Genomic DNA, 22,218 nt, shown 5'->3' with positions numbered 1-22,218 from the left:
CATCACCATGTTGACTAGAGTAGATCTTTACTACCCACACCATCACCATGCTGACTAGAGTAGATCTTTACCACCCACACCATCACCATGTTGACTAGAGTAGATCTTTACCACCCACACCATCACCATGCTGACTAGACTATATCTCTACTACCCACACCATCACCATGCTGACTAGAGTAGATCTTTACCACCCACACCATCACCATGCTGACTAGAGTAGATCTTTACTACCCACACCATCACCATGCTGACTAGAGTAGATCTTTACTACCCACACCCTCACCATGCTGACTAGAGTAGATCTTTACCACCCACACCATCACCATGCTGTAGATCTTTACTACCCACACCATCACCATGCTGACTAGAGTAGATCTTTACCACCCACACCATCACCATGCTGACTAGAGTAGATCTTTACTACCCACACCATCACCATGCTGACTAGAGTAGATCTTTACTACCCACACCATCACCATGCTGACTAGAGTAGATCTTTACCACCCACACCATCACCATGTTGACTAGAGTAGATCTTTACTACCCACACCATCACCATGCTGACTAGAGTATATCATTACCACCATCACCATGCTGACTAGAGTAGATCTTTACTACCCACACCATCACCATGCTGACTAGAGTTTATCATTACCACCATCACCATGCTGACTAGAGTAGATCTTTACTACCCACACCATCACCATGCTGACTAGAGTATATCATTACTACCCACACCATCACCATGCTGACTAGAGTAGATCTTTACCACCCACACCATCACCATGCTGACTAGAGCAGATCTTTACCACCCACACCATCACCATGCTGACTAGACTATATCTCTACTACCCACACCATCACCATGCTGACTAGAGTATATCTTTACCACCCACACCATCACCATGTTGACTAGAGTAGATCTCTACTACCCACACCATCACCATGCTGACTAGAGTAGATCTTTACCACCCACACCATCACCATGCTGACTAGAGTAGATCTTTACTACCCACACCATCACCATGTTGACTAGAGTAGATCTTTACCACCCACACAATCACCATGCTGACTAGAGTAGATCTTTACCACCCACACCATCACCATGCTGACTAGAGTAGATCTTTACTACCCACACCATCACCATGTTGACTAGAGTAGATCTTTACCACCCACACAATCACCATGCTGACTAGAGTAGATCTTTACCACCCACACAATCACCATGCTGACTAGAGTAGATCTTTACCACCCACACCATCACCATGCTGACTAGAGTAGATCTTTACTACCCACACCATCACCATGCTGACTAGAGTAGATCTTTACTACCCACACCATCACCATGCTGACTAGAGTATATCTTTACTACCCACACAATCACCATGCTGACTAGAGTATATCTTTACCACCCACACCATCACCATGCTGACTAGAGTAGATCTCTACTACCCACACCATCACTATGTTGACTAGAGTAGATCTCTACTACCCACACCATCACCATGTTGACTAGAGTAGATCTTTACCACCCACACAATCACCATGCTGACTAGAGTAGATCTTTACGACCCACACCATCACCATGTTGACTAGAGTAGATCTTTACTACCCACACCATCACCATGCTGACTAGAGTAGATCTTTACCACCCACACCATCACCATGCTGACTAGAGTAGATCTTTACCACCATCACCATGCTGACTAGAGGATATCTTTACTACCCACACCATTACCATGCTGACTAGAGTAGATCTTTACCACCCACACCATCACCATGCTGACTAGACTAGATCTTTACCACCATCACCATGCTGACTAGAGGATATCTTTACTACCCACACCATCACCATGCTGACTAGAGTAGATCTTTGCCACCCACACCATCACCATGCTGTAGATCTTTACTACCCACACCATCACCATGCTGACTAGAGTATATCTTTACCACCCACACCATCACCATGCTGACTAGACTATATCTCTACTACCCACACCATCACCATGCTGACTAGTCTATATCTTTACTACCCACACCATCACCATGCTGACTAGAGTAGATCTCTACTACCCACACCATCACCATGTTGACTAGAGTAGATCTTTACCACCCATACCATCACCATGTTGACTAGAGTATATCTTTACCACCCACACCATCACCATGTTGACTAGAGTAGATCTCTACTACCCACACCATCACCATGCTGACTAGAGTATATCTTTACCACCCACACCATCACCATGTTGACTAGAGTAGATCTCTACTACCCACACCATCACCATGCTGACTAGAGTAGATCTTTACCACCCATACCATCACCATGTTGACTAGAGTAGATCTCTACTACCCACACCATCACCATGCTGACTAGAGTAGATCTTTACCACCCACACCATCACCATGTTGACTAGAGTAGATCTTTACTACCCACACCATCACCATGCTGACTAGAGTATATCATTACCACCATCACCATGCTGACTAGAGTAGATCTTTACTACCCACACCATCACCATGCTGACTAGAGTTTATCATTACCACCATCACCATGCTGACTAGAGTAGATCTTTACTACCCACACCATCACCATGCTGACTAGAGTAGATCTTTACCACCATCACCATGCTGACTAGAGTAGATCTTTACTACCCACACCATCACCATGCTGACTAGAGTATATCATTACTACCCACACCATCACCATGCTGACTAGAGTAGATCTTTACCACCCACACCATCACCATGCTGACTAGAGCAGATCTTTACCACCCACACCATCACCATGCTGACTAGACTATATCTCTACTACCCACACCATCACCATGCTGACTAGAGTATATCTTTACCACCCACACCATCACCATGTTGACTAGAGTAGATCTCTACTACCCACACCATCACCATGCTGACTAGAGTAGATCTTTACCACCCACACCATCACCATGCTGACTAGAGTAGATCTTTACTACCCACACCATCACCATGTTGACTAGAGTAGATCTTTACCACCCACACAATCACCATGCTGACTAGAGTAGATCCTTACCACCCACACCATCACCATGCTGACTAGAGTAGATCTTTACTACCCACACCATCACCATGTTGACTAGAGTAGATCTTTACCACCCACACAATCACCATGCTGACTAGAGTAGATCTTTACCACCCACACAATCACCATGCTGACTAGAGTAGATCTTTACCACCCACACCATCACCATGCTGACTAGAGTAGATCTTTACTACCCACACCATCACCATGCTGACTAGAGTAGATCTTTACTACCCACACCATCACCATGCTGACTAGAGTATATCTTTACTACCCACACAATCACCATGCTGACTAGAGTATATCTTTACCACCCACACCATCACCATGCTGACTAGAGTAGATCTCTACTACCCACACCATCACTATGTTGACTAGAGTAGATCTCTACTACCCACACCATCACCATGTTGACTAGAGTAGATCTTTACCACCCACACAATCACCATGCTGACTAGAGTAGATCTTTACGACCCACACCATCACCATGTTGACTAGAGTAGATCTTTACTACCCACACCATCACCATGCTGATTAGACTATATCTTTACCACCCATACCATCACCATGCTGACTAGAGTAGATCTTTACCACCATCACCATGCTGACTAGAGGATATCTTTACTACCCACACCATTACCATGCTGACTAGAGTAGATCTTTACCACCCACACCATCACCATGCTGACTAGAGTAGATCTTTACCACCCACACCATCACCATGCTGACTAGAGTAGATCTTTACTACCCACACCATCACCATGCTGACTAGAGTAGATCTTTACTACCCACACCCTCACCATGCTGACTAGAGTAGATCTTTACCACCCACACCATCACCATGCTGTAGATCTTTACTACCCACACCATCACCATGCTGACTAGAGTAGATCTTTACCACCCACACCATCACCATGCTGACTAGACTATATCTCTACTACCTACACCATCACCATGCTGACTAGTCTATATCTTTACTACCCACACCATCACCATGCTGACTAGAGTAGATCTTTACTACCCACACCATCACCATGTTGACTAGAGTAGATCTTTACCACCCACACAATCACCATGCTGACTAGAGTAGATCTTTACCACCCACACAATCACCATGCTGACTAGACTATATCTCTACTACCCACACCATCACCATGCTGACTAGAGTATATCTTTACCACCCACACCATCACCATGTTGACTAGAGTAGATCTCTACTACCCACACCATCACCATGCTGACTAGAGTAGATCTTTACCACCCACACCATCACCATGCTGACTAGAGTAGATCTTTACTACCCACACCATCACCATGTTGACTAGAGTAGATCTTTACCACCCACACAATCACCATGCTGACTAGAGTAGATCTTTACCACCCACACCATCACCATGCTGACTAGAGTAGATCTTTACTACCCACACCATCACCATGTTGACTAGAGTAGATCTTTACCACCCACACAATCACCATGCTGACTAGAGTAGATCTTTACCACCCACACAATCACCATGCTGACTAGAGTAGATCTTTACCACCCACACCATCACCATGCTGACTAGAGCAGATAGATCTTTACTACCCACACCATCACCATGCTGACTAGAGTAGATCTTTGCCACCCACACCATCACCATGCTGTAGATCTTTACTACCCACACCATCACCATGCTGACTAGAGTAGATCTTTACCACCCACACCATCACCATGCTGACTAGACTATATCTCTACTACCCACACCATCACCATGCTGACTAGTCTATATCTTTACTACCCACACCATCACCATGCTGACTAGAGTAGATCTCTACTACCCACACCATCACCATGTTGACTAGAGTAGATCTTTACCACCCACACCATCACCATGTTGACTAGAGTAGATCTTTACCACCCACACCATCTACTAGAGATCTTTACCACCCATACCATCACCATGTTGACTAGAGTAGATCTTTACCACCCACACCATCACCATGCTGTAGATCTTTACTACCCACACCATCACCATGCTGACTAGAGTAGATCTTTACCACCCACACCATCACCATGCTGTAGATCTTTACTACCCACACCATCACCATGCTGACTAGAGTAGATCTTTACCACCCACACCATTTACTACCCACACCATCACCATGCTGACTAGAGTAGATCTTTACTACCCACACCATCACCATGTTGACTAGAGTAGATCTCTACTACCCACACCATCACCATGTTGACTAGAGTAGATCTCTACTACCCACACCATCACCATGCTGACTAGAGTAGATCTTTACCACCCACACCATCACCATGCTGACTAGAGTAGATCTTTACCACCCACACCATCACCATGCTGACTCGAGTAGATCTTTACCACCCACACCATCACCATGCTGACTAGAGTAGATCTTTACCACCCACACCATCACCATGTTGACTAGAGTAGATCTTTACCACCCACACCATCACCATGCTGACTAGAGTAGATCTTTACCACCCACACCATCACCATGCTGACTATAGTAGATCTCTACTACCCACACCATCACCATGTTGACTAGAGTAGATCTTTACCACCCACACCATCACCATGCTGACTAGAGTAGATCTTTACCACCCACACCATCACCATGTTGACTAGAGTAGATCTTTACCACCCACACCATCACCATGCTGACTAGAGTAGATCTTTACCACCCACACCATCACCATGTTGACTAGAGTAGATCTTTACCACCCACACCATCACCATGCTGACTAGAGTAGATCTTTACCACCCACACCATCACCATGCTGACTATAGTAGATCTCTACTACCCACACCATCACCATGTTGACTAGAGTAGATCTTTACCACCCACACCATCACCATGCTGACTAGAGTAGATCTTTACCACCCACACCATCACCATGTTGACTAGAGTAGATCTTTACCACCCACACCATCACCATGCTGACTAGACTATATCTCTACTACCCACACCATCACCATGCTGACTAGAGTAGATCTTTACCACCCACACCATCACCATGCTGACTAGACTATATCTCTACTACCCACACCATCACCATGCTGACTAGACTATATCTCTACTACCCACACCATCACCATGCTGACTAGACTATATCTCTACTACCCACACCATCACCATGCTGACTAGAGTAGATCTTTACCACCCACACCATCACCATGCTGACTAGAGTAGATCTCTACTACCCACACCATCACCATGCTGACTAGAGTAGATCTTTACCACCCACACCATCACCATGTTGACTAGAGTAGATCTTTACTACCCACACCATCACCATGCTGACTAGAGTAGATCTTTACCACCCACACCATCACCATGCTGACTAGAGTAGATCTTTACTACCCACACCATCACCATGCTGACTAGAGTAGATCTTTACTACCCACACCATCACCATGCTGACTAGAGTAGATCTTTACCACCCACACCATCACCATGTTGACTAGAGTAGATCTTTACTACCCACACCATCACCATGCTGACTAGAGTATATCATTACCACCATCACCATGCTGACTAGAGTAGATCTTTACTACCCACACCATCACCATGCTGACTAGAGTATATCATTACCACCATCACCATGCTGACTAGAGTAGATCTTTACTACCCACACCATCACCATGCTGACTAGAGTATATCATTACTACCCACACCATCACCATGCTGACTAGAGTAGATCTTTACCACCCACACCATCACCATGCTGACTAGAGCAGATCTTTACCACCCACACCATCACCATGCTGACTAGACTATATCTCTACTACCCACACCATCACCATGCTGACTAGAGTATATCTTTACCACCCACACCATCACCATGTTGACTAGAGTAGATCTCTACTACCCACACCATCACCATGCTGACTAGAGTAGATCTTTACCACCCACACCATCACCATGCTGACTAGAGTAGATCTTTACTACCCACACCATCACCATGTTGACTAGAGTAGATCTTTACCACCCACACAATCACCATGCTGACTAGAGTAGATCTTTACCACCCACACCATCACCATGCTGACTAGAGTAGATCTTTACTACCCACACCATCACCATGTTGACTAGAGTAGATCTTTACCACCCACACAATCACCATGCTGACTAGAGTAGATCTTTACCACCCACACAATCACCATGCTGACTAGAGTAGATCTTTACCACCCACACCATCACCATGCTGACTAGAGTAGATCTTTACTACCCACACCATCACCATGCTGACTAGAGTAGATCTTTACTACCCACACCATCACCATGCTGACTAGAGTATATCTTTACTACCCACACAATCACCATGCTGACTAGAGTATATCTTTACCACCCACACCATCACCATGCTGACTAGAGTAGATCTCTACTACCCACACCATCACTATGTTGACTAGAGTAGATCTCTACTACCCACACCATCACCATGTTGACTAGAGTAGATCTTTACCACCCACACAATCACCATGCTGACTAGAGTAGATCTTTACGACCCACACCATCACCATGTTGACTAGAGTAGATCTTTACTACCCACACCATCACCATGCTGATTAGACTATATCTTTACCACCCATACCATCACCATGCTGACTAGAGTAGATCTTTACCACCATCACCATGCTGACTAGAGGATATCTTTACTACCCACACCATTACCATGCTGACTAGAGTAGATCTTTACCACCCACACCATCACCATGCTGACTAGAGTAGATCTTTACTACCCACACCATCACCATGCTGACTAGAGTAGATCTTTACTACCCACACCATCACCATGCTGACTAGAGTAGATCTTTGCCACCCACACCATCACCATGCTGTAGATCTTTACTACCCACACCATCACCATGCTGACTAGAGTAGATCTTTACCACCCACACCATCACCATGCTGACTAGACTATATCTCTACTACCCACACCATCACCATGCTGACTAGTCTATATCTTTACTACCCACACCATCACCATGCTGACTAGAGTAGATCTCTACTACCCACACCATCACCATGTTGACTAGAGTAGATCTTTACCACCCATACCATCACCATGTTGACTAGAGTATATCTTTACCACCCACACCATCACCATGTTGACTAGAGTAGATCTCTACTACCCACACCATCACCATGCTGACTAGAGTATATCTTTACCACCCACACCATCACCATGTTGACTAGAGTAGATCTCTACTACCCACACCATCACCATGCTGACTAGAGTAGATCTTTACCACCCATACCATCACCATGTTGACTAGAGTAGATCTCTACTACCCACACCATCACCATGCTGACTAGAGTAGATCTTTACTACCCACACCATCACCATGTTGACTAGAGTAGATCTTTACCACCCACACAATCACCATGCTGACTAGAGTAGATCTTTACCACCCACACAATCACCATGCTGACTAGACTATATCTCTACTACCCACACCATCACCATGCTGACTAGAGTATATCTTTACCACCCACACCATCACCATGTTGACTAGAGTAGATCTCTACTACCCACACCATCACCATGCTGACTAGAGTAGATCTTTACCACCCACACCATCACCATGCTGACTAGAGTAGATCTTTACTACCCACACCATCACCATGTTGACTAGAGTAGATCTTTACCACCCACACAATCACCATGCTGACTAGAGTAGAGTTTTACCACCCACACCATCACCATGCTGACTAGAGTAGATCTTTACTACCCACACCATCACCATGTTGACTAGAGTAGATCTTTACCACCCACACAATCACCATGCTGACTAGAGTAGATCTTTACCACCCACACAATCACCATGCTGACTAGAGTACATCTTTACCACCCACACCATCACCATGCTGACTAGAGTAGATCTTTACTACCCACACCATCACCATGCTGACTAGAGTAGATCTTTACTACCCACACCATCACCTTGCTGACTAGAGTATATCTTTACCACCCACACCATCACCATGCTGACTAGAGTAGATCTCTACTACCCACACCATCACCATGTTGACTAGAGTAGATCTCTACTACCCACACCATCACCATGCTGACTAGAGTAGATCTTTACTACCCACACCCTCACCATGCTGACTAGAGTAGATCTTTACCACCCACACCATCACCATGCTGTAGATCTTTACTACCCACACCATCACCATGCTGACTAGAGTAGATCTTTACCACCCACACCATCACCATGCTGACTAGACTATATCTCTACTACCTACACCATCACCATGCTGACTAGTCTATATCTTTACTACCCACACCATCACCATGCTGACTAGAGTAGATCTTTACTACCCACACCATCACCATGTTGACTAGAGTAGATCTCTACTACCCACACCATCACCATGTTGACTAGAGTAGATCTTTACCACCCACACAATCACCATGCTGACTAGAGTAGATCTTTACGACCCACACCATCACCATGTTGACTAGAGTAGATCTTTACTACCCACACCATCACCATGCTGATTAGACTATATCTTTACCACCCATACCATCACCATGCTGACTAGAGTAGATCTTTACCACCATCACCATGCTGACTAGAGGATATCTTTACTACCCACACCATTACCATGCTGACTAGAGTAGATCTTTACCACCCACACCATCACCATGCTGACTAGAGTAGATCTTTACCACCCACACCATCACCATGCTGACTAGAGTAGATCTTTACTACCCACACCATCACCATGCTGACTAGAGTAGATCTTTACTACCCACACCCTCACCATGCTGACTAGAGTAGATCTTTACCACCCACACCATCACCATGCTGTAGATCTTTACTACCCACACCATCACCATGCTGACTAGAGTAGATCTTTACCACCCACACCATCACCATGCTGACTAGACTATATCTCTACTACCTACACCATCACCATGCTGACTAGTCTATATCTTTACTACCCACACCATCACCATGCTGACTAGAGTAGATCTTTACTACCCACACCATCACCATGTTGACTAGAGTAGATCTTTACCACCCACACAATCACCATGCCGACTAGAGTAGATCTTTACCACCCACACCATCACCATGCTGACTAGAGTAGATCTTTACCACCCACACCATCACCATGCTGACTAGAGTAGATCTTTACTACCCACACCATCACCATGCTGACTAGAGTAGATCTTTAATACCCACACCATCACCATGCTGACTAGAGTATATCCCTACTACCCACACAATCACCATGCTGACTAGAGTATATCTTTACCAACCACACCATCACCATGCTGACTAGAGTAGATCTCTACTACCCACACAATCACCATGCTGACTAGAGTATATCTTTACCACCCACACCATCACCATGCTGACTAGAGTAGATCTTTACTACCCACACCATCACCATGCTGACTAGAGTAGATCTTTACTACCCACACCATCACCATGTTGACTAGAGTAGATCTCTACTACCCACACCATCACCATGTTGACTAGAGTAGATCTCTACTACCCACACCATCACCATGCTGACTAGAGTAGATCTTTACCACCCACACCATCACCATGCTGACTAGAGTAGATCTTTACCACCCACACCATCACCATGCTGACTCGAGTAGATCTTTACCACCCACACCATCACCATGCTGACTAGAGTAGATCTTTACCACCCACACCATCACCATGTTGACTAGAGTAGATCTTTACCACCCACACCATCACCATGCTGACTAGAGTAGATCTTTACCACCCACACCATCACCATGCTGACTATAGTAGATCTCTACTACCCACACCATCACCATGTTGACTAGAGTAGATCTTTACCAACCACACCATCACCATGCTGACTAGAGTAGATCTTTACCACCCACACCATCACCATGTTGACTAGAGTAGATCTTTACCACCCACACCATCACCATGCTGACTAGAGTAGATCTTTACCACCCACACCCTCACCATGTTGACTAGAGTAGATCTTTACCACCCACACCATCACCATGCTGACTAGAGTAGATCTTTACCACCCACACCATCACCATGCTGACTATAGTAGATCTCTACTACCCACACCATCACCATGTTGACTAGAGTAGATCTTTACCACCCACACCATCACCATGCTGACTAGAGTAGATCTTTACCACCCACACCATCACCATGTTGACTAGAGTAGATCTTTACCACCCACACCATCACCATGCTGACTAGACTATATCTCTACTACCCACACCATCACCATGCTGACTAGAGTAGATCTTTACCACCCACACCATCACCATGCTGACTAGACTATATCTCTACTACCCACACCATCACCATGCTGACTAGACTATATCTCTACTACCCACACCATCACCATGCTGACTAGACTATATCTCTACTACCCACACCATCACCATGCTGACTAGAGTAGATCTTTACCACCCACACCATCACCATGCTGACTAGAGTAGATCTCTACTACCCACACCATCACCATGCTGACTAGAGTAGATCTTTACCACCCACACCATCACCATGTTGACTAGAGTAGATCTTTACTACCCACACCATCACCATGCTGACTAGAGTAGATCTTTACCACCCACACCATCACCATGCTGACTAGAGTAGATCTTTACTACCCACACCATCACCATGCTGACTAGAGTAGATCTTTACTACCCACACCATCACCATGCTGACTAGAGTAGATCTTTACCACCCACACCATCACCATGTTGACTAGAGTAGATCTTTACTACCCACACCATCACCATGCTGACTAGAGTATATCATTACCACCATCACCATGCTGACTAGAGTAGATCTTTACTACCCACACCATCACCATGCTGACTAGAGTATATCATTACCACCATCACCATGCTGACTAGAGTAGATCTTTACTACCCACACCATCACCATGCTGACTAGAGTATATCATTACTACCCACACCATCACCATGCTGACTAGAGTAGATCTTTACCACCCACACCATCACCATGCTGACTAGAGCAGATCTTTACCACCCACACCATCACCATGCTGACTAGACTATATCTCTACTACCCACACCATCACCATGCTGACTAGAGTATATCTTTACCACCCACACCATCACCATGTTGACTAGAGTAGATCTCTACTACCCACACCATCACCATGCTGACTAGAGTAGATCTTTACCACCCACACCATCACCATGCTGACTAGAGTAGATCTTTACTACCCACACCATCACCATGTTGACTAGAGTAGATCTTTACCACCCACACAATCACCATGCTGACTAGAGTAGATCTTTACCACCCACACCATCACCATGCTGACTAGAGTAGATCTTTACTACCCACACCATCACCATGTTGACTAGAGTAGATCTTTACCACCCACACAATCACCATGCTGACTAGAGTAGATCTTTACCACCCACACAATCACCATGCTGACTAGAGTAGATCTTTACCACCCACACCATCACCATGCTGACTAGAGTAGATCTTTACTACCCACACCATCACCATGCTGACTAGAGTAGATCTTTACTACCCACACCATCACCATGCTGACTAGAGTATATCTTTACTACCCACACAATCACCATGCTGACTAGAGTATATCTTTACCACCCACACCATCACCATGCTGACTAGAGTAGATCTCTACTACCCACACCATCACTATGTTGACTAGAGTAGATCTCTACTACCCACACCATCACCATGTTGACTAGAGTAGATCTTTACCACCCACACAATCACCATGCTGACTAGAGTAGATCTTTACGACCCACACCATCACCATGTTGACTAGAGTAGATCTTTACTACCCACACCATCACCATGCTGATTAGACTATATCTTTACCACCCATACCATCACCATGCTGACTAGAGTAGATCTTTACCACCATCACCATGCTGACTAGAGGATATCTTTACTACCCACACCATTACCATGCTGACTAGAGTAGATCTTTACCACCCACACCATCACCATGCTGACTAGAGTAGATCTTTACTACCCACACCATCACCATGCTGACTAGAGTAGATCTTTACTACCCACACCCTCACCATGCTGACTAGAGTAGATCTTTGCCACCCACACCATCACCATGCTGTAGATCTTTACTACCCACACCATCACCATGCTGACTAGAGTAGATCTTTACCACCCACACCATCACCATGCTGACTAGACTATATCTCTACTACCCACACCATCACCATGCTGACTAGTCTATATCTTTACTACCCACACCATCACCATGCTGACTAGAGTAGATCTCTACTACCCACACCATCACCATGTTGACTAGAGTAGATCTTTACCACCCATACCATCACCATGTTGACTAGAGTATATCTTTACCACCCACACCATCACCATGTTGACTAGAGTAGATCTCTACTACCCACACCATCACCATGCTGACTAGAGTATATCTTTACCACCCACACCATCACCATGTTGACTAGAGTAGATCTCTACTACCCACACCATCACCATGCTGACTAGAGTAGATCTTTACCACCCATACCATCACCATGTTGACTAGAGTAGATCTCTACTACCCACACCATCACCATGCTGACTAGAGTAGATCTTTACCACCCATACCATCATCATGTTGACTAGAGTATATCTTTACCACCATCACCATGTTGACTAGAGTAGATCTCTACTACCCACACCATCACCATGTTGACTAGAGTAGATCTTTACCACCCACACCATCACCATGCTGACTAGAGTAGATCTTTACCACCCATACCATCACCATGTTGACTAGAGTATATCTTTACCACCCACACCATCACCATGTTGACTAGAGTAGATCTTTACCACCCACACCATCACCATGCTGACTAGAGTATATCTTTACCACCCACACCATCACCATGTTGACTAGAGTAGATCTCTACTACCCACACCATCACCATGCTGACTAGAGTAGATCTTTACCACCCATACCATCACCATGTTGACTAGAGTAGATCTCTACTACCCACACCATCACCATGCTGACTAGAGTAGATCTTTACCACCCATACCATCATCATGTTGACTAGAGTATATCTTTACCACCATCACCATGTTGACTAGAGTAGATCTCTACTACCCACACCATCACCATGTTGACTAGAGTAGATCTTTACCACCCACACCATCACCATGCTGACTAGAGTAGATCTTTACCACCCATACCATCACCATGTTGACTAGAGTATATCTTTACCACCCATACCATCACCATGTTGACTAGAGTATATCTTTACCACCCACACCATCACCATGTTGACTAGAGTAGATCTTTACCACCCACACCATCACCATGCTGACTAGAGTAGATCTCTACTACCCACATCATCACCATGCTGACTAGAGTAGATCTTTACCACCCATACCATCACCATGTTGACTAGAGTAGATCTTTACTACCCACACCATCACCATGCTGACTAGAGTAGATCTTTACCACCCATACCATCACCATGTTGACTAGAGTAGATCTCTACTACCCACACCATCACCATGCTGACTAGAGTAGATCTTTACCACCCACACCATCACCATGCTGACTAGAGTAGATCTTTACTACCCACACCATCACCATGCTGACTATAGTAGATCTCTACTACCCACACAATCAATATCCTAATACTGTATATCTAAGCCTAAATAGGCAGCCCAATTCTGATCTTTTTTCCCCACTAATTGGTCTTTTGACCAATCACATCAGATATTTTCACATCAGATCTTTTTCAGATCTAATTGGTCAAAAGACCAATTACTGAAAAAAGATCAGAATAGGGTTGCCTGTCTAAACGCAGCCTAAGAGTAAATCTTTATGATCCATTGTTGAATGGAAAGTCTTATTTTTGCTGACACACTCTCCAACCTGTTATTCATGTCTGCCAGTTTTTTTCTCTCTTTCTCCTTTCCTCATCCTTCAGCTCAGATGAAGATAGGTTGTGACAACACTGTGGTGAGAATGGTGTCCAGCGGTAGGTTTGTCAACCGGGTGGCATTCCAGTACCGGCTACTGGACCGGCAGGAGCTGCAGAGGATCAAGGTGAACAGTGTGGAGGATTTCTGCTTCACTGGCTGAGCTCTCTCTATCTATCTCTCTATCTACCACCTAGCTAATGGGGACCACCCATCACTGGCTGCCAAATCTACCATGATACTGATTACAGAAAAAAATCCTGAGGATTGCCATAACGTTCTGTTCTGTACTCCTTTTTGAATTTAAAGAGATTGATTTATTTTTTACCTCATTCGTTTTTTTTCTTCACTATATGTTAAATGAATTGTGGCTGGCGCTCAAGCTTAATAAAGTGTTATTTTGTGTTTGTGGGCAGTTCTGCTATTGGTTTGATTCTATGAATGCCAGTGAAAACAGACCAGTGAGGGTGTTAGCAGGGTGTTTTGGTTCACGTTCTTTACAAGGAAGGGTGTTGAAAAACTGAATGTTTCTTTCTATTTATTTTGGGAGACGATGTGTGTCGTTTTGGGACTGTGGCCGGAGGCAAGTGTTCAATAGAGTATGTTAAATACATGTTCATTGCTGTTATCTATATTTATTTGTATCAAACTATTTTTTTGTAATAAAACTGAGCCGCATGATAAAGCACTCATTGGAGCTGATAATTCGTTTAATTTTCTAATCAGTTCAATTATACAGAACTAAACAGGGCTTGTTGTCAGGAAGAATGCTAGGAGGATGGTGGGGGGGACACAATGAAGAGAAGTGGACGATATCGGCATCAGTCACGTCTCAACCTAACAAGAAAAGCCACTCCAGTTCACCATTACACCGAAATATCCTTACATTGATATTGACTTTAATATGATTTTAATAAGATTTGAGTTCTTGAGACTTGAGTTCCCTCAAATAGCACTGTAATATCAAAGTCATTCCATATCTTGAAGAGAAATCTCTCCAGTTCATGCTTACATTTAGATTAGAATGTATTAATACTTTAAATTATTCGTACATTGATTTGGAGTATTAAACCACATCGCACATCAAACAAACCAATAACACATTATCTTGATGAGCCATTTTTAGAAGCAGGCTACTTTGGATATCAAGGGTCCAAGGTTAAAAGCTTTATTGTTAATTTAGGGTCATGTGTGTCTGTATGCATATACAATTATCAGAAGAGAGCTGCTCTTATACATTTTTCAGAGTTACACTGGGATGCTTTGACTGTTGCTGTTGGACAGAGCGTTGAGATGAGCTGCAAAACAACCCTATGTTATGATCTACATATCACTGTCATAACAGTGACTTAACAAACATAATAAACAGTTCTAACCTCTCATACCATTATTATGGAAGAGAATAAGGAGAGGACAAGGGGGGTGAAGAGAAGAAGGCAAAGAGAGCAGAACAGAGGAAAGATGGAGAGCAGGAAAAGAAAAGAGAAGAGGGGGAAGGAAGGAAAGCAGAGGAGAGGAAGAGGGGAAGTGAGGCGAGGAGGATAAGAGAGAAAGAGAAAAGGAGGAAGGAAGAGGGGATATAGTTACTTGTAGCTGTTCTGGCGGATAAGCTGCAATTACCAGCTTAGTCATGCATCACAGTTTAACCTCGTGTGTGTGTGTGTGTGTGTGTGTGTGTGTGTGTGTGTGTGTGTGTGTGTGTGTGTGTGTGTGTGTGTGTGTGTGTGTGTGTGTGTGTGTGTGTGTGTGTGTGTGTGTGTGTGTGTGTGTGTGTGTGTGTGTGTGTGTGTGTGTGTGTGTGTGTGTGTGTGCATATAGGGAGGACAGCGGAACATGGTGTTGCTGACAAGCGCTGGCTTGATTAAAAGTCAGTGTGTATTATCACGGTGAGACACCTGCCGCACCACACAGCCCCACACCGCACCGCCCACACCGCACCGCCCCCACCACACCGCACCGCTTCCACCACACCGCCCCACACAGTACCGCTCTCACCACACCGCTCCACACCGCACCGCCCCACACAGCACTGCTCCCACCACACCGCCCCACACAGCACTGCCCCACAACACACCGTGTGGCCACTCTATTTTTATTTTACTTAACCTTTATTTAACTAGGCAAGTCAGTTAAGATCAAATTCTTATTAACAATGACGGCCTACCAAAAGGCGAAAGGCCTGCGGGGACGGGGTTCTGGGATTGAACATTTAAAATAAATACAATATAAATATGGGACAAAACACACATCACAACAAGAGAGATAACACTACATAAAGAGAGACCTAAGACAACAACAAAGCATGGTAGCAACACAACATGACAACAACATGGTAGCAAAACAACATGGTAGCAGCACAAAACATGGCACAAACATTATTGGGCATAGACAACAGCACAAAGGGCAAGAAGGTAGACAACAATACATCACACAAAGCAGCCACAGCTGTCAGTAAGAGTGTCCATGATTGAGTCTGAAAAGATTGAGATAAAACTGTCCAGTTTGAGTGTTTGTTGCAGCTCGTTGCAGTTGCTAGCCTCAGCGAACTGAAAAGAGGAGCGACCCAGGGATGTGTGTGCTTTGGGGACCTTTAACAGAATGTGACTGGCAGAACGGGTGTTGTATGTGGAGGATGAGGGCTGCAGTAGATATCTCAGCAGATAGGGGAGAGTGAGGCCTAAGAGGGTTTTATTGATAAGCATCAACCAGTGGGTATTGTGACGGGTATACAGAGATGACCAGTTTACAGAGGAGTATAGAGTGCAGTGATGTGTCCTGTAAGGAGCATTGGTGGCAAATCTGATGGTCGAATGGTAAAGAACATCTAGCCGCTCGAGAGCACTCTTACCTGCTGATCTATAAATGATGTCGTCGTAATATAGCATGGGTATGATGGCCATCTGAATCAGGGTTAGTTTGGCATCTGGGGTGAAAGAGGAGCGATTACGATATAGGAAACCAAGTCTAGATTTAACTTTAGCCTGCAGCTTTGATATGTTTTTTTCCCCACCTTTATTTAACCAGGTAGGCTAGTTGAGAACAATTTCTCATTTACAACTGCGACCTGGCCAAGATAAAGCAAAGCAGTGCGACACAAACAACAACACAGAGATACACATGGAATAAACAAGCATACGGTCAATAACACAATAGAAAAAAAATAAAGTCTATATACAGTGTGTGCAAATGGCGTGAGGAGGTAAGGAAGTAAATAGGCCATAGTAGCGAAGTAATTACAATTTAGCAAATTAACACTGGAGTGATAGATGTGCAGATGATGATGTGCAAGTAGAAATACTGGTGTGCAAAAGAGCAGAAAAGTAAATAGATACAATATGGGGATGAGGTAGGTAGAATGGATGGGCTATTTACAGATGGGCTATGTACAGCTGCAGTGATCGGTTAGCTGCTCAGATAGCTGATGTTTTAAGTTAGTGAGAGAAAGTCTCCAGCTTCAGCGATTTTTGCAATTTGTTCCAGTCATTGGCAGCAGAGAACAAAACGGATGGCACTGTGATAGACTGCATCCAGTTTGCTGAGTAGAGTGTTGGAGGCTATTTTGTAAATGACATCGCCGAAGTCGAGGATCGATAGGATAGTCAGTTTTACGAGGGTATGTTTGGCGGCGTGAGTGAAGGAGGCTTTGTTGCGAAATAGGAAGCCGATTATAGATTTAATTTAGGATTGGAGATGTTTAATATGAGTCTGGAAGGAAAGTTTACCAGTCTAGCCAGACACCTAGGTATTTGTCGTTGTCCATATATTCTAAGTCAGAGCCGTCCAGAGTAGTGATGCTAGTCGGGTGGGCGGGTGCGGGCAGCGAACGGTTGAAAAGCATGCACTTAGTTTTACTAGCGTTTAAGAGCAGTTGGAGGCCACGGAAGGAGTGTTGTATGGCATTAAAGCTCGTTTGGAGGTTTGTTAACACAGTGTCCAAAGAAGGGCCAGATGTATACAGAATGGTGTCGTCTGCGTAGAGGTGGATCAGGGCCTGCAGCAAGAGCGACATCGTTGATATATACAGAGAAAAGAGTCGGCCCGAGAATTGAACCCTGTGGTACCCCCATAGAGACTGCCAGAGGTCCGGACAACAGGCACTCCGATTTGACACACTGAACTCTGTCTGAGAAGTAGTTGGTGAACCAGGCGAGGCAGTCATTTGAGAAACCAAGGCTGTTGAGTCTGCCGATAAGAATGCGGTGATTGACAGAGTCGAAAGCCTTGGCCAGGTCAATGAAGATGGCTGCACAGTACTCTCTTTTATCGATGGCGGTTATGATATTGTTTAGTACCTTGAGCGTGGCTGAGGTGCACCTGTGACCAGCTCGGAAATCGGATTGCACAGCGGAGAAGGTACGGTGGGATTCGAAATGGTTAGTGATCTGTTTATTAACTTGGCTTTCGAAGACTTTAGAAAGGCAGGGCAGGATGGATATAGGTCTGTAACAGTTTGGGTCTAGAGTATCACCCCCTTTGAAGAGGCTTTCCAATCTTTAGGGATCTCGGACGATACGAAAGAGAGGTTGAACAGACTGGTAATAGGGGTAGAAAGAGAGGGTCCAGGTTGTCTAGCCAAGCTGATTTGTACAGGTCCAGGTTTTGCAACTCTTTCAGGAACATCTGCTATCTAGATTTGGGTGAAGGAGATGCTGGGGAGGCTTAGGCAAGTAGCTGCGGGGGGTGCGGAGCTGTTGGCCGGGATTGGGGTAGCCAGGAGGAAAGCATGGCCAACCGTAGAGAAATGCTTAGTGAAATTCTCGATTATCGTGGATTTATCGGTGGTGACAGTGTTACCTAGCCTCAGTGCAGTGGGCAGCTGGGAGGAGGTGCTCTTATTCTCCATGGACTTTACAGTGTCCCAAAACTTTTTGGAGTTAGAGCTACAGGATGAAAATTTCTGTTTGAAAAAACTAGCCTTTGATTTCCTGACTGACTGCGTGTATTGGTTCCTGACTTCACTGAAAAGTTGCATATCGTGGGGACTATTCGATACTGAGAGAAGGACAGTGCACCGTCTAGCCATACTCCCAAGTACTTGTATGAGGTGACTACCTCAAGCTCAAAAACCTCAGAGGTAGGAATAACACCTGTGGGTAGAAGGGCATTATTTTTACCAAACCACATGACCTTTGTTTTGGAGGTGTTCAGGGGAGGGGTCAGCTCAATCCATCAATCAATCACATTTATTTATAAAGCCCTTTTTACATCAGCCGATGTCACAAAGTGCTCTACAGAAACCCAGCCTAAAACCCCAAACAGCAAGCAATGCAGATGAAGCACGGTGGCTAGGAAAAACTCCCTAGAAAGGCCAGAACCTAGGAAGAAACCTAGAGAGGAATCAGGCTCTGAGGCGTGGCCAGTCCTCTTCTGGCTGTGCCGGGTGGAGATTATAACAGAACATGGCCAAGATGTTCAAACGTTCATAGATGACCAGTAAGGTCAGATAATGATAATCACAGTGGTTGTAGAGGGTGCAACAGGACAGCACCTCAGGAGTAAATGTCAGTTGGCTTTTCATACCCGATCATTCAGAGTTAGAGACAGCAGGTGCGTTAGAGAGACAGTCCAAAACAGCACGTCAGGGGCAAGGTAGCACGTCCAGTGAACAGGTCAGGGTTCCATAGCCGCAGGCAGAACAGTTGAACCAACCTGGAGCAACACCATGACCAGGTGGACTGGGGACAGCAAGGAGTCATCAGGCTAGTTAGTCCTGAGGCATGGTCCTAGGGCTCAGGTCCTCCGAGAGAAGAGAGAAAGAGAAAGAGAGAAAAGAGAGAGAAAGAGAGAAAAGAGAGAGAGAATTAGAGGGACCATACTTAAATTCACACAGGACACCGGATGAGACAGGAGAAATACTCCAGATATAACAGACTGACCCTAGCCCCCCGACACATAAACTATTGCAGCATAAATACTGGAGGCTGAGACAGGAACGGTCGGGAGACACTGTGAGTAAAAGACTGTATCATCTGCCTATAAATGGATGAGAGAGCTTCCTACTCCCTGAGCTATGTTGTTGATGTAAATTGAGACAAGCGTGGGGCCTAGGATCGAGCCTTGGGGTACTCCCTTGGTGACAGGCAGTGGCTGAGACAGCAGATTTTCTGACTTTATAACCTGCACTCATTGAGAGAGGTAGTTAGCGAACCAGGCCAAAGACCCCTCGGAGACACCAATACTCCTTAGCCGGCCCACAAGAATGGAATGGTCTACCGTATCAAAAGCTTTGGCCAAGTCAATAAAATAGCAGCACGATATTGCTTAGAATCAAGGGTAATGGTGACATTATTGAGGACCTTTAAGGTTGCAGTGACATATCCATAACCTGAGCGGAAACCAGATTGCATTCCAGAGAGAATACTATACACATCAAGAAAGCCGGTCAGTTGATTACTGACAAGTTTTTCCAACACTTTGATGAACAGGGAAAAATAGAAATAGGGTCAGATGTTTTTTTGGGGTGAAGTTTAAGCAGCTCCTTTAGCACCTCGGACTCAGTGACTGCCTGCAGAAAGAAACTTTGTCGCGGGCAGGGGAAAAAGAGGGAGAAGCCTCGGGGACAGTCACATTAGAAGGGGTGGGAGATGAGGAAATGTTGGACGGGCAAGAAGGCATGGCTGAGTCAAATAGGAATCCTGACTTAATGAAGTGGTGATTAAAGAGCTCAGCCATGTGCTTCTTGTCAGTAACAACCACATCATCAACATTAAGGGACATGGGCAGCAGTGAAGAGGAGGGTTTATTCTCCAGGTCTTTAACCGTTTTCCAGAACTTCTTGGGATTAGACCCACAGAGATAGAACTGATCCTTAAAGTAACTAACTTTGGCCTTCCGGATAGCCTGAGTGCACTTATTTCCCTAAAAGATAGCCAGTCAGCTTGAGTATGCGTGTGCCGAGCCTTTCGCAAATGCAATTCTTGAGGTGGAGTAACTCTGCAAGATCACGGTCGACCCAGGGGCTGAACCTGTTTTTAATTCTCATTTTCTTGTGGGCGTGTTTGTTAACAATACCATTGAAAACATCAAAAAAGAAGGTCCAAGCATTTTCGACAGAGGGGATCAAGCTGATTCTATACCATTTTACAGAGGCCAGTTCATGAAGGAAGGCTTGCTCATTAAAACCTCTTGACGCTAGGGGTCAGATTTATATATATATTTTTATATAACGTTCCCAAGGTAAATGGACTATTTCTCAGGTCT

General features: G+C 44.9%; 1 protein-coding gene across 2 annotated transcripts in view; it reads left to right on the top strand.

Annotated features, from left to right (window-relative positions):
- Positions 1 to 15,710, top strand: part of LOC139544107 (corticotropin-releasing factor-binding protein-like) — a 28,214-nt gene extending 12,504 nt beyond the window's left edge. For both annotated transcript variants that reach the window (XM_071350870.1, XM_071350869.1), the window contains exon 7: positions 15,027 to 15,710. In XM_071350870.1, coding sequence (XP_071206971.1) covers positions 15,027 to 15,181 — 155 coding nt within the window. In that variant the 3' untranslated portion in view covers positions 15,182 to 15,710. The remainder of the gene's footprint in view (positions 1 to 15,026) is intronic.
- The last annotated feature ends 6,508 nt before the right edge of the window (positions 15,711 to 22,218 follow it).

Source organism: Salvelinus alpinus, chromosome 18, assembly GCF_045679555.1.
Source record: "Salvelinus alpinus chromosome 18, SLU_Salpinus.1, whole genome shotgun sequence".
NCBI classification, from domain to species: Eukaryota; Metazoa; Chordata; class Actinopteri; order Salmoniformes; family Salmonidae; genus Salvelinus; species Salvelinus alpinus.
This window is presented reverse-complemented; position numbering and strand designations above follow the sequence as displayed.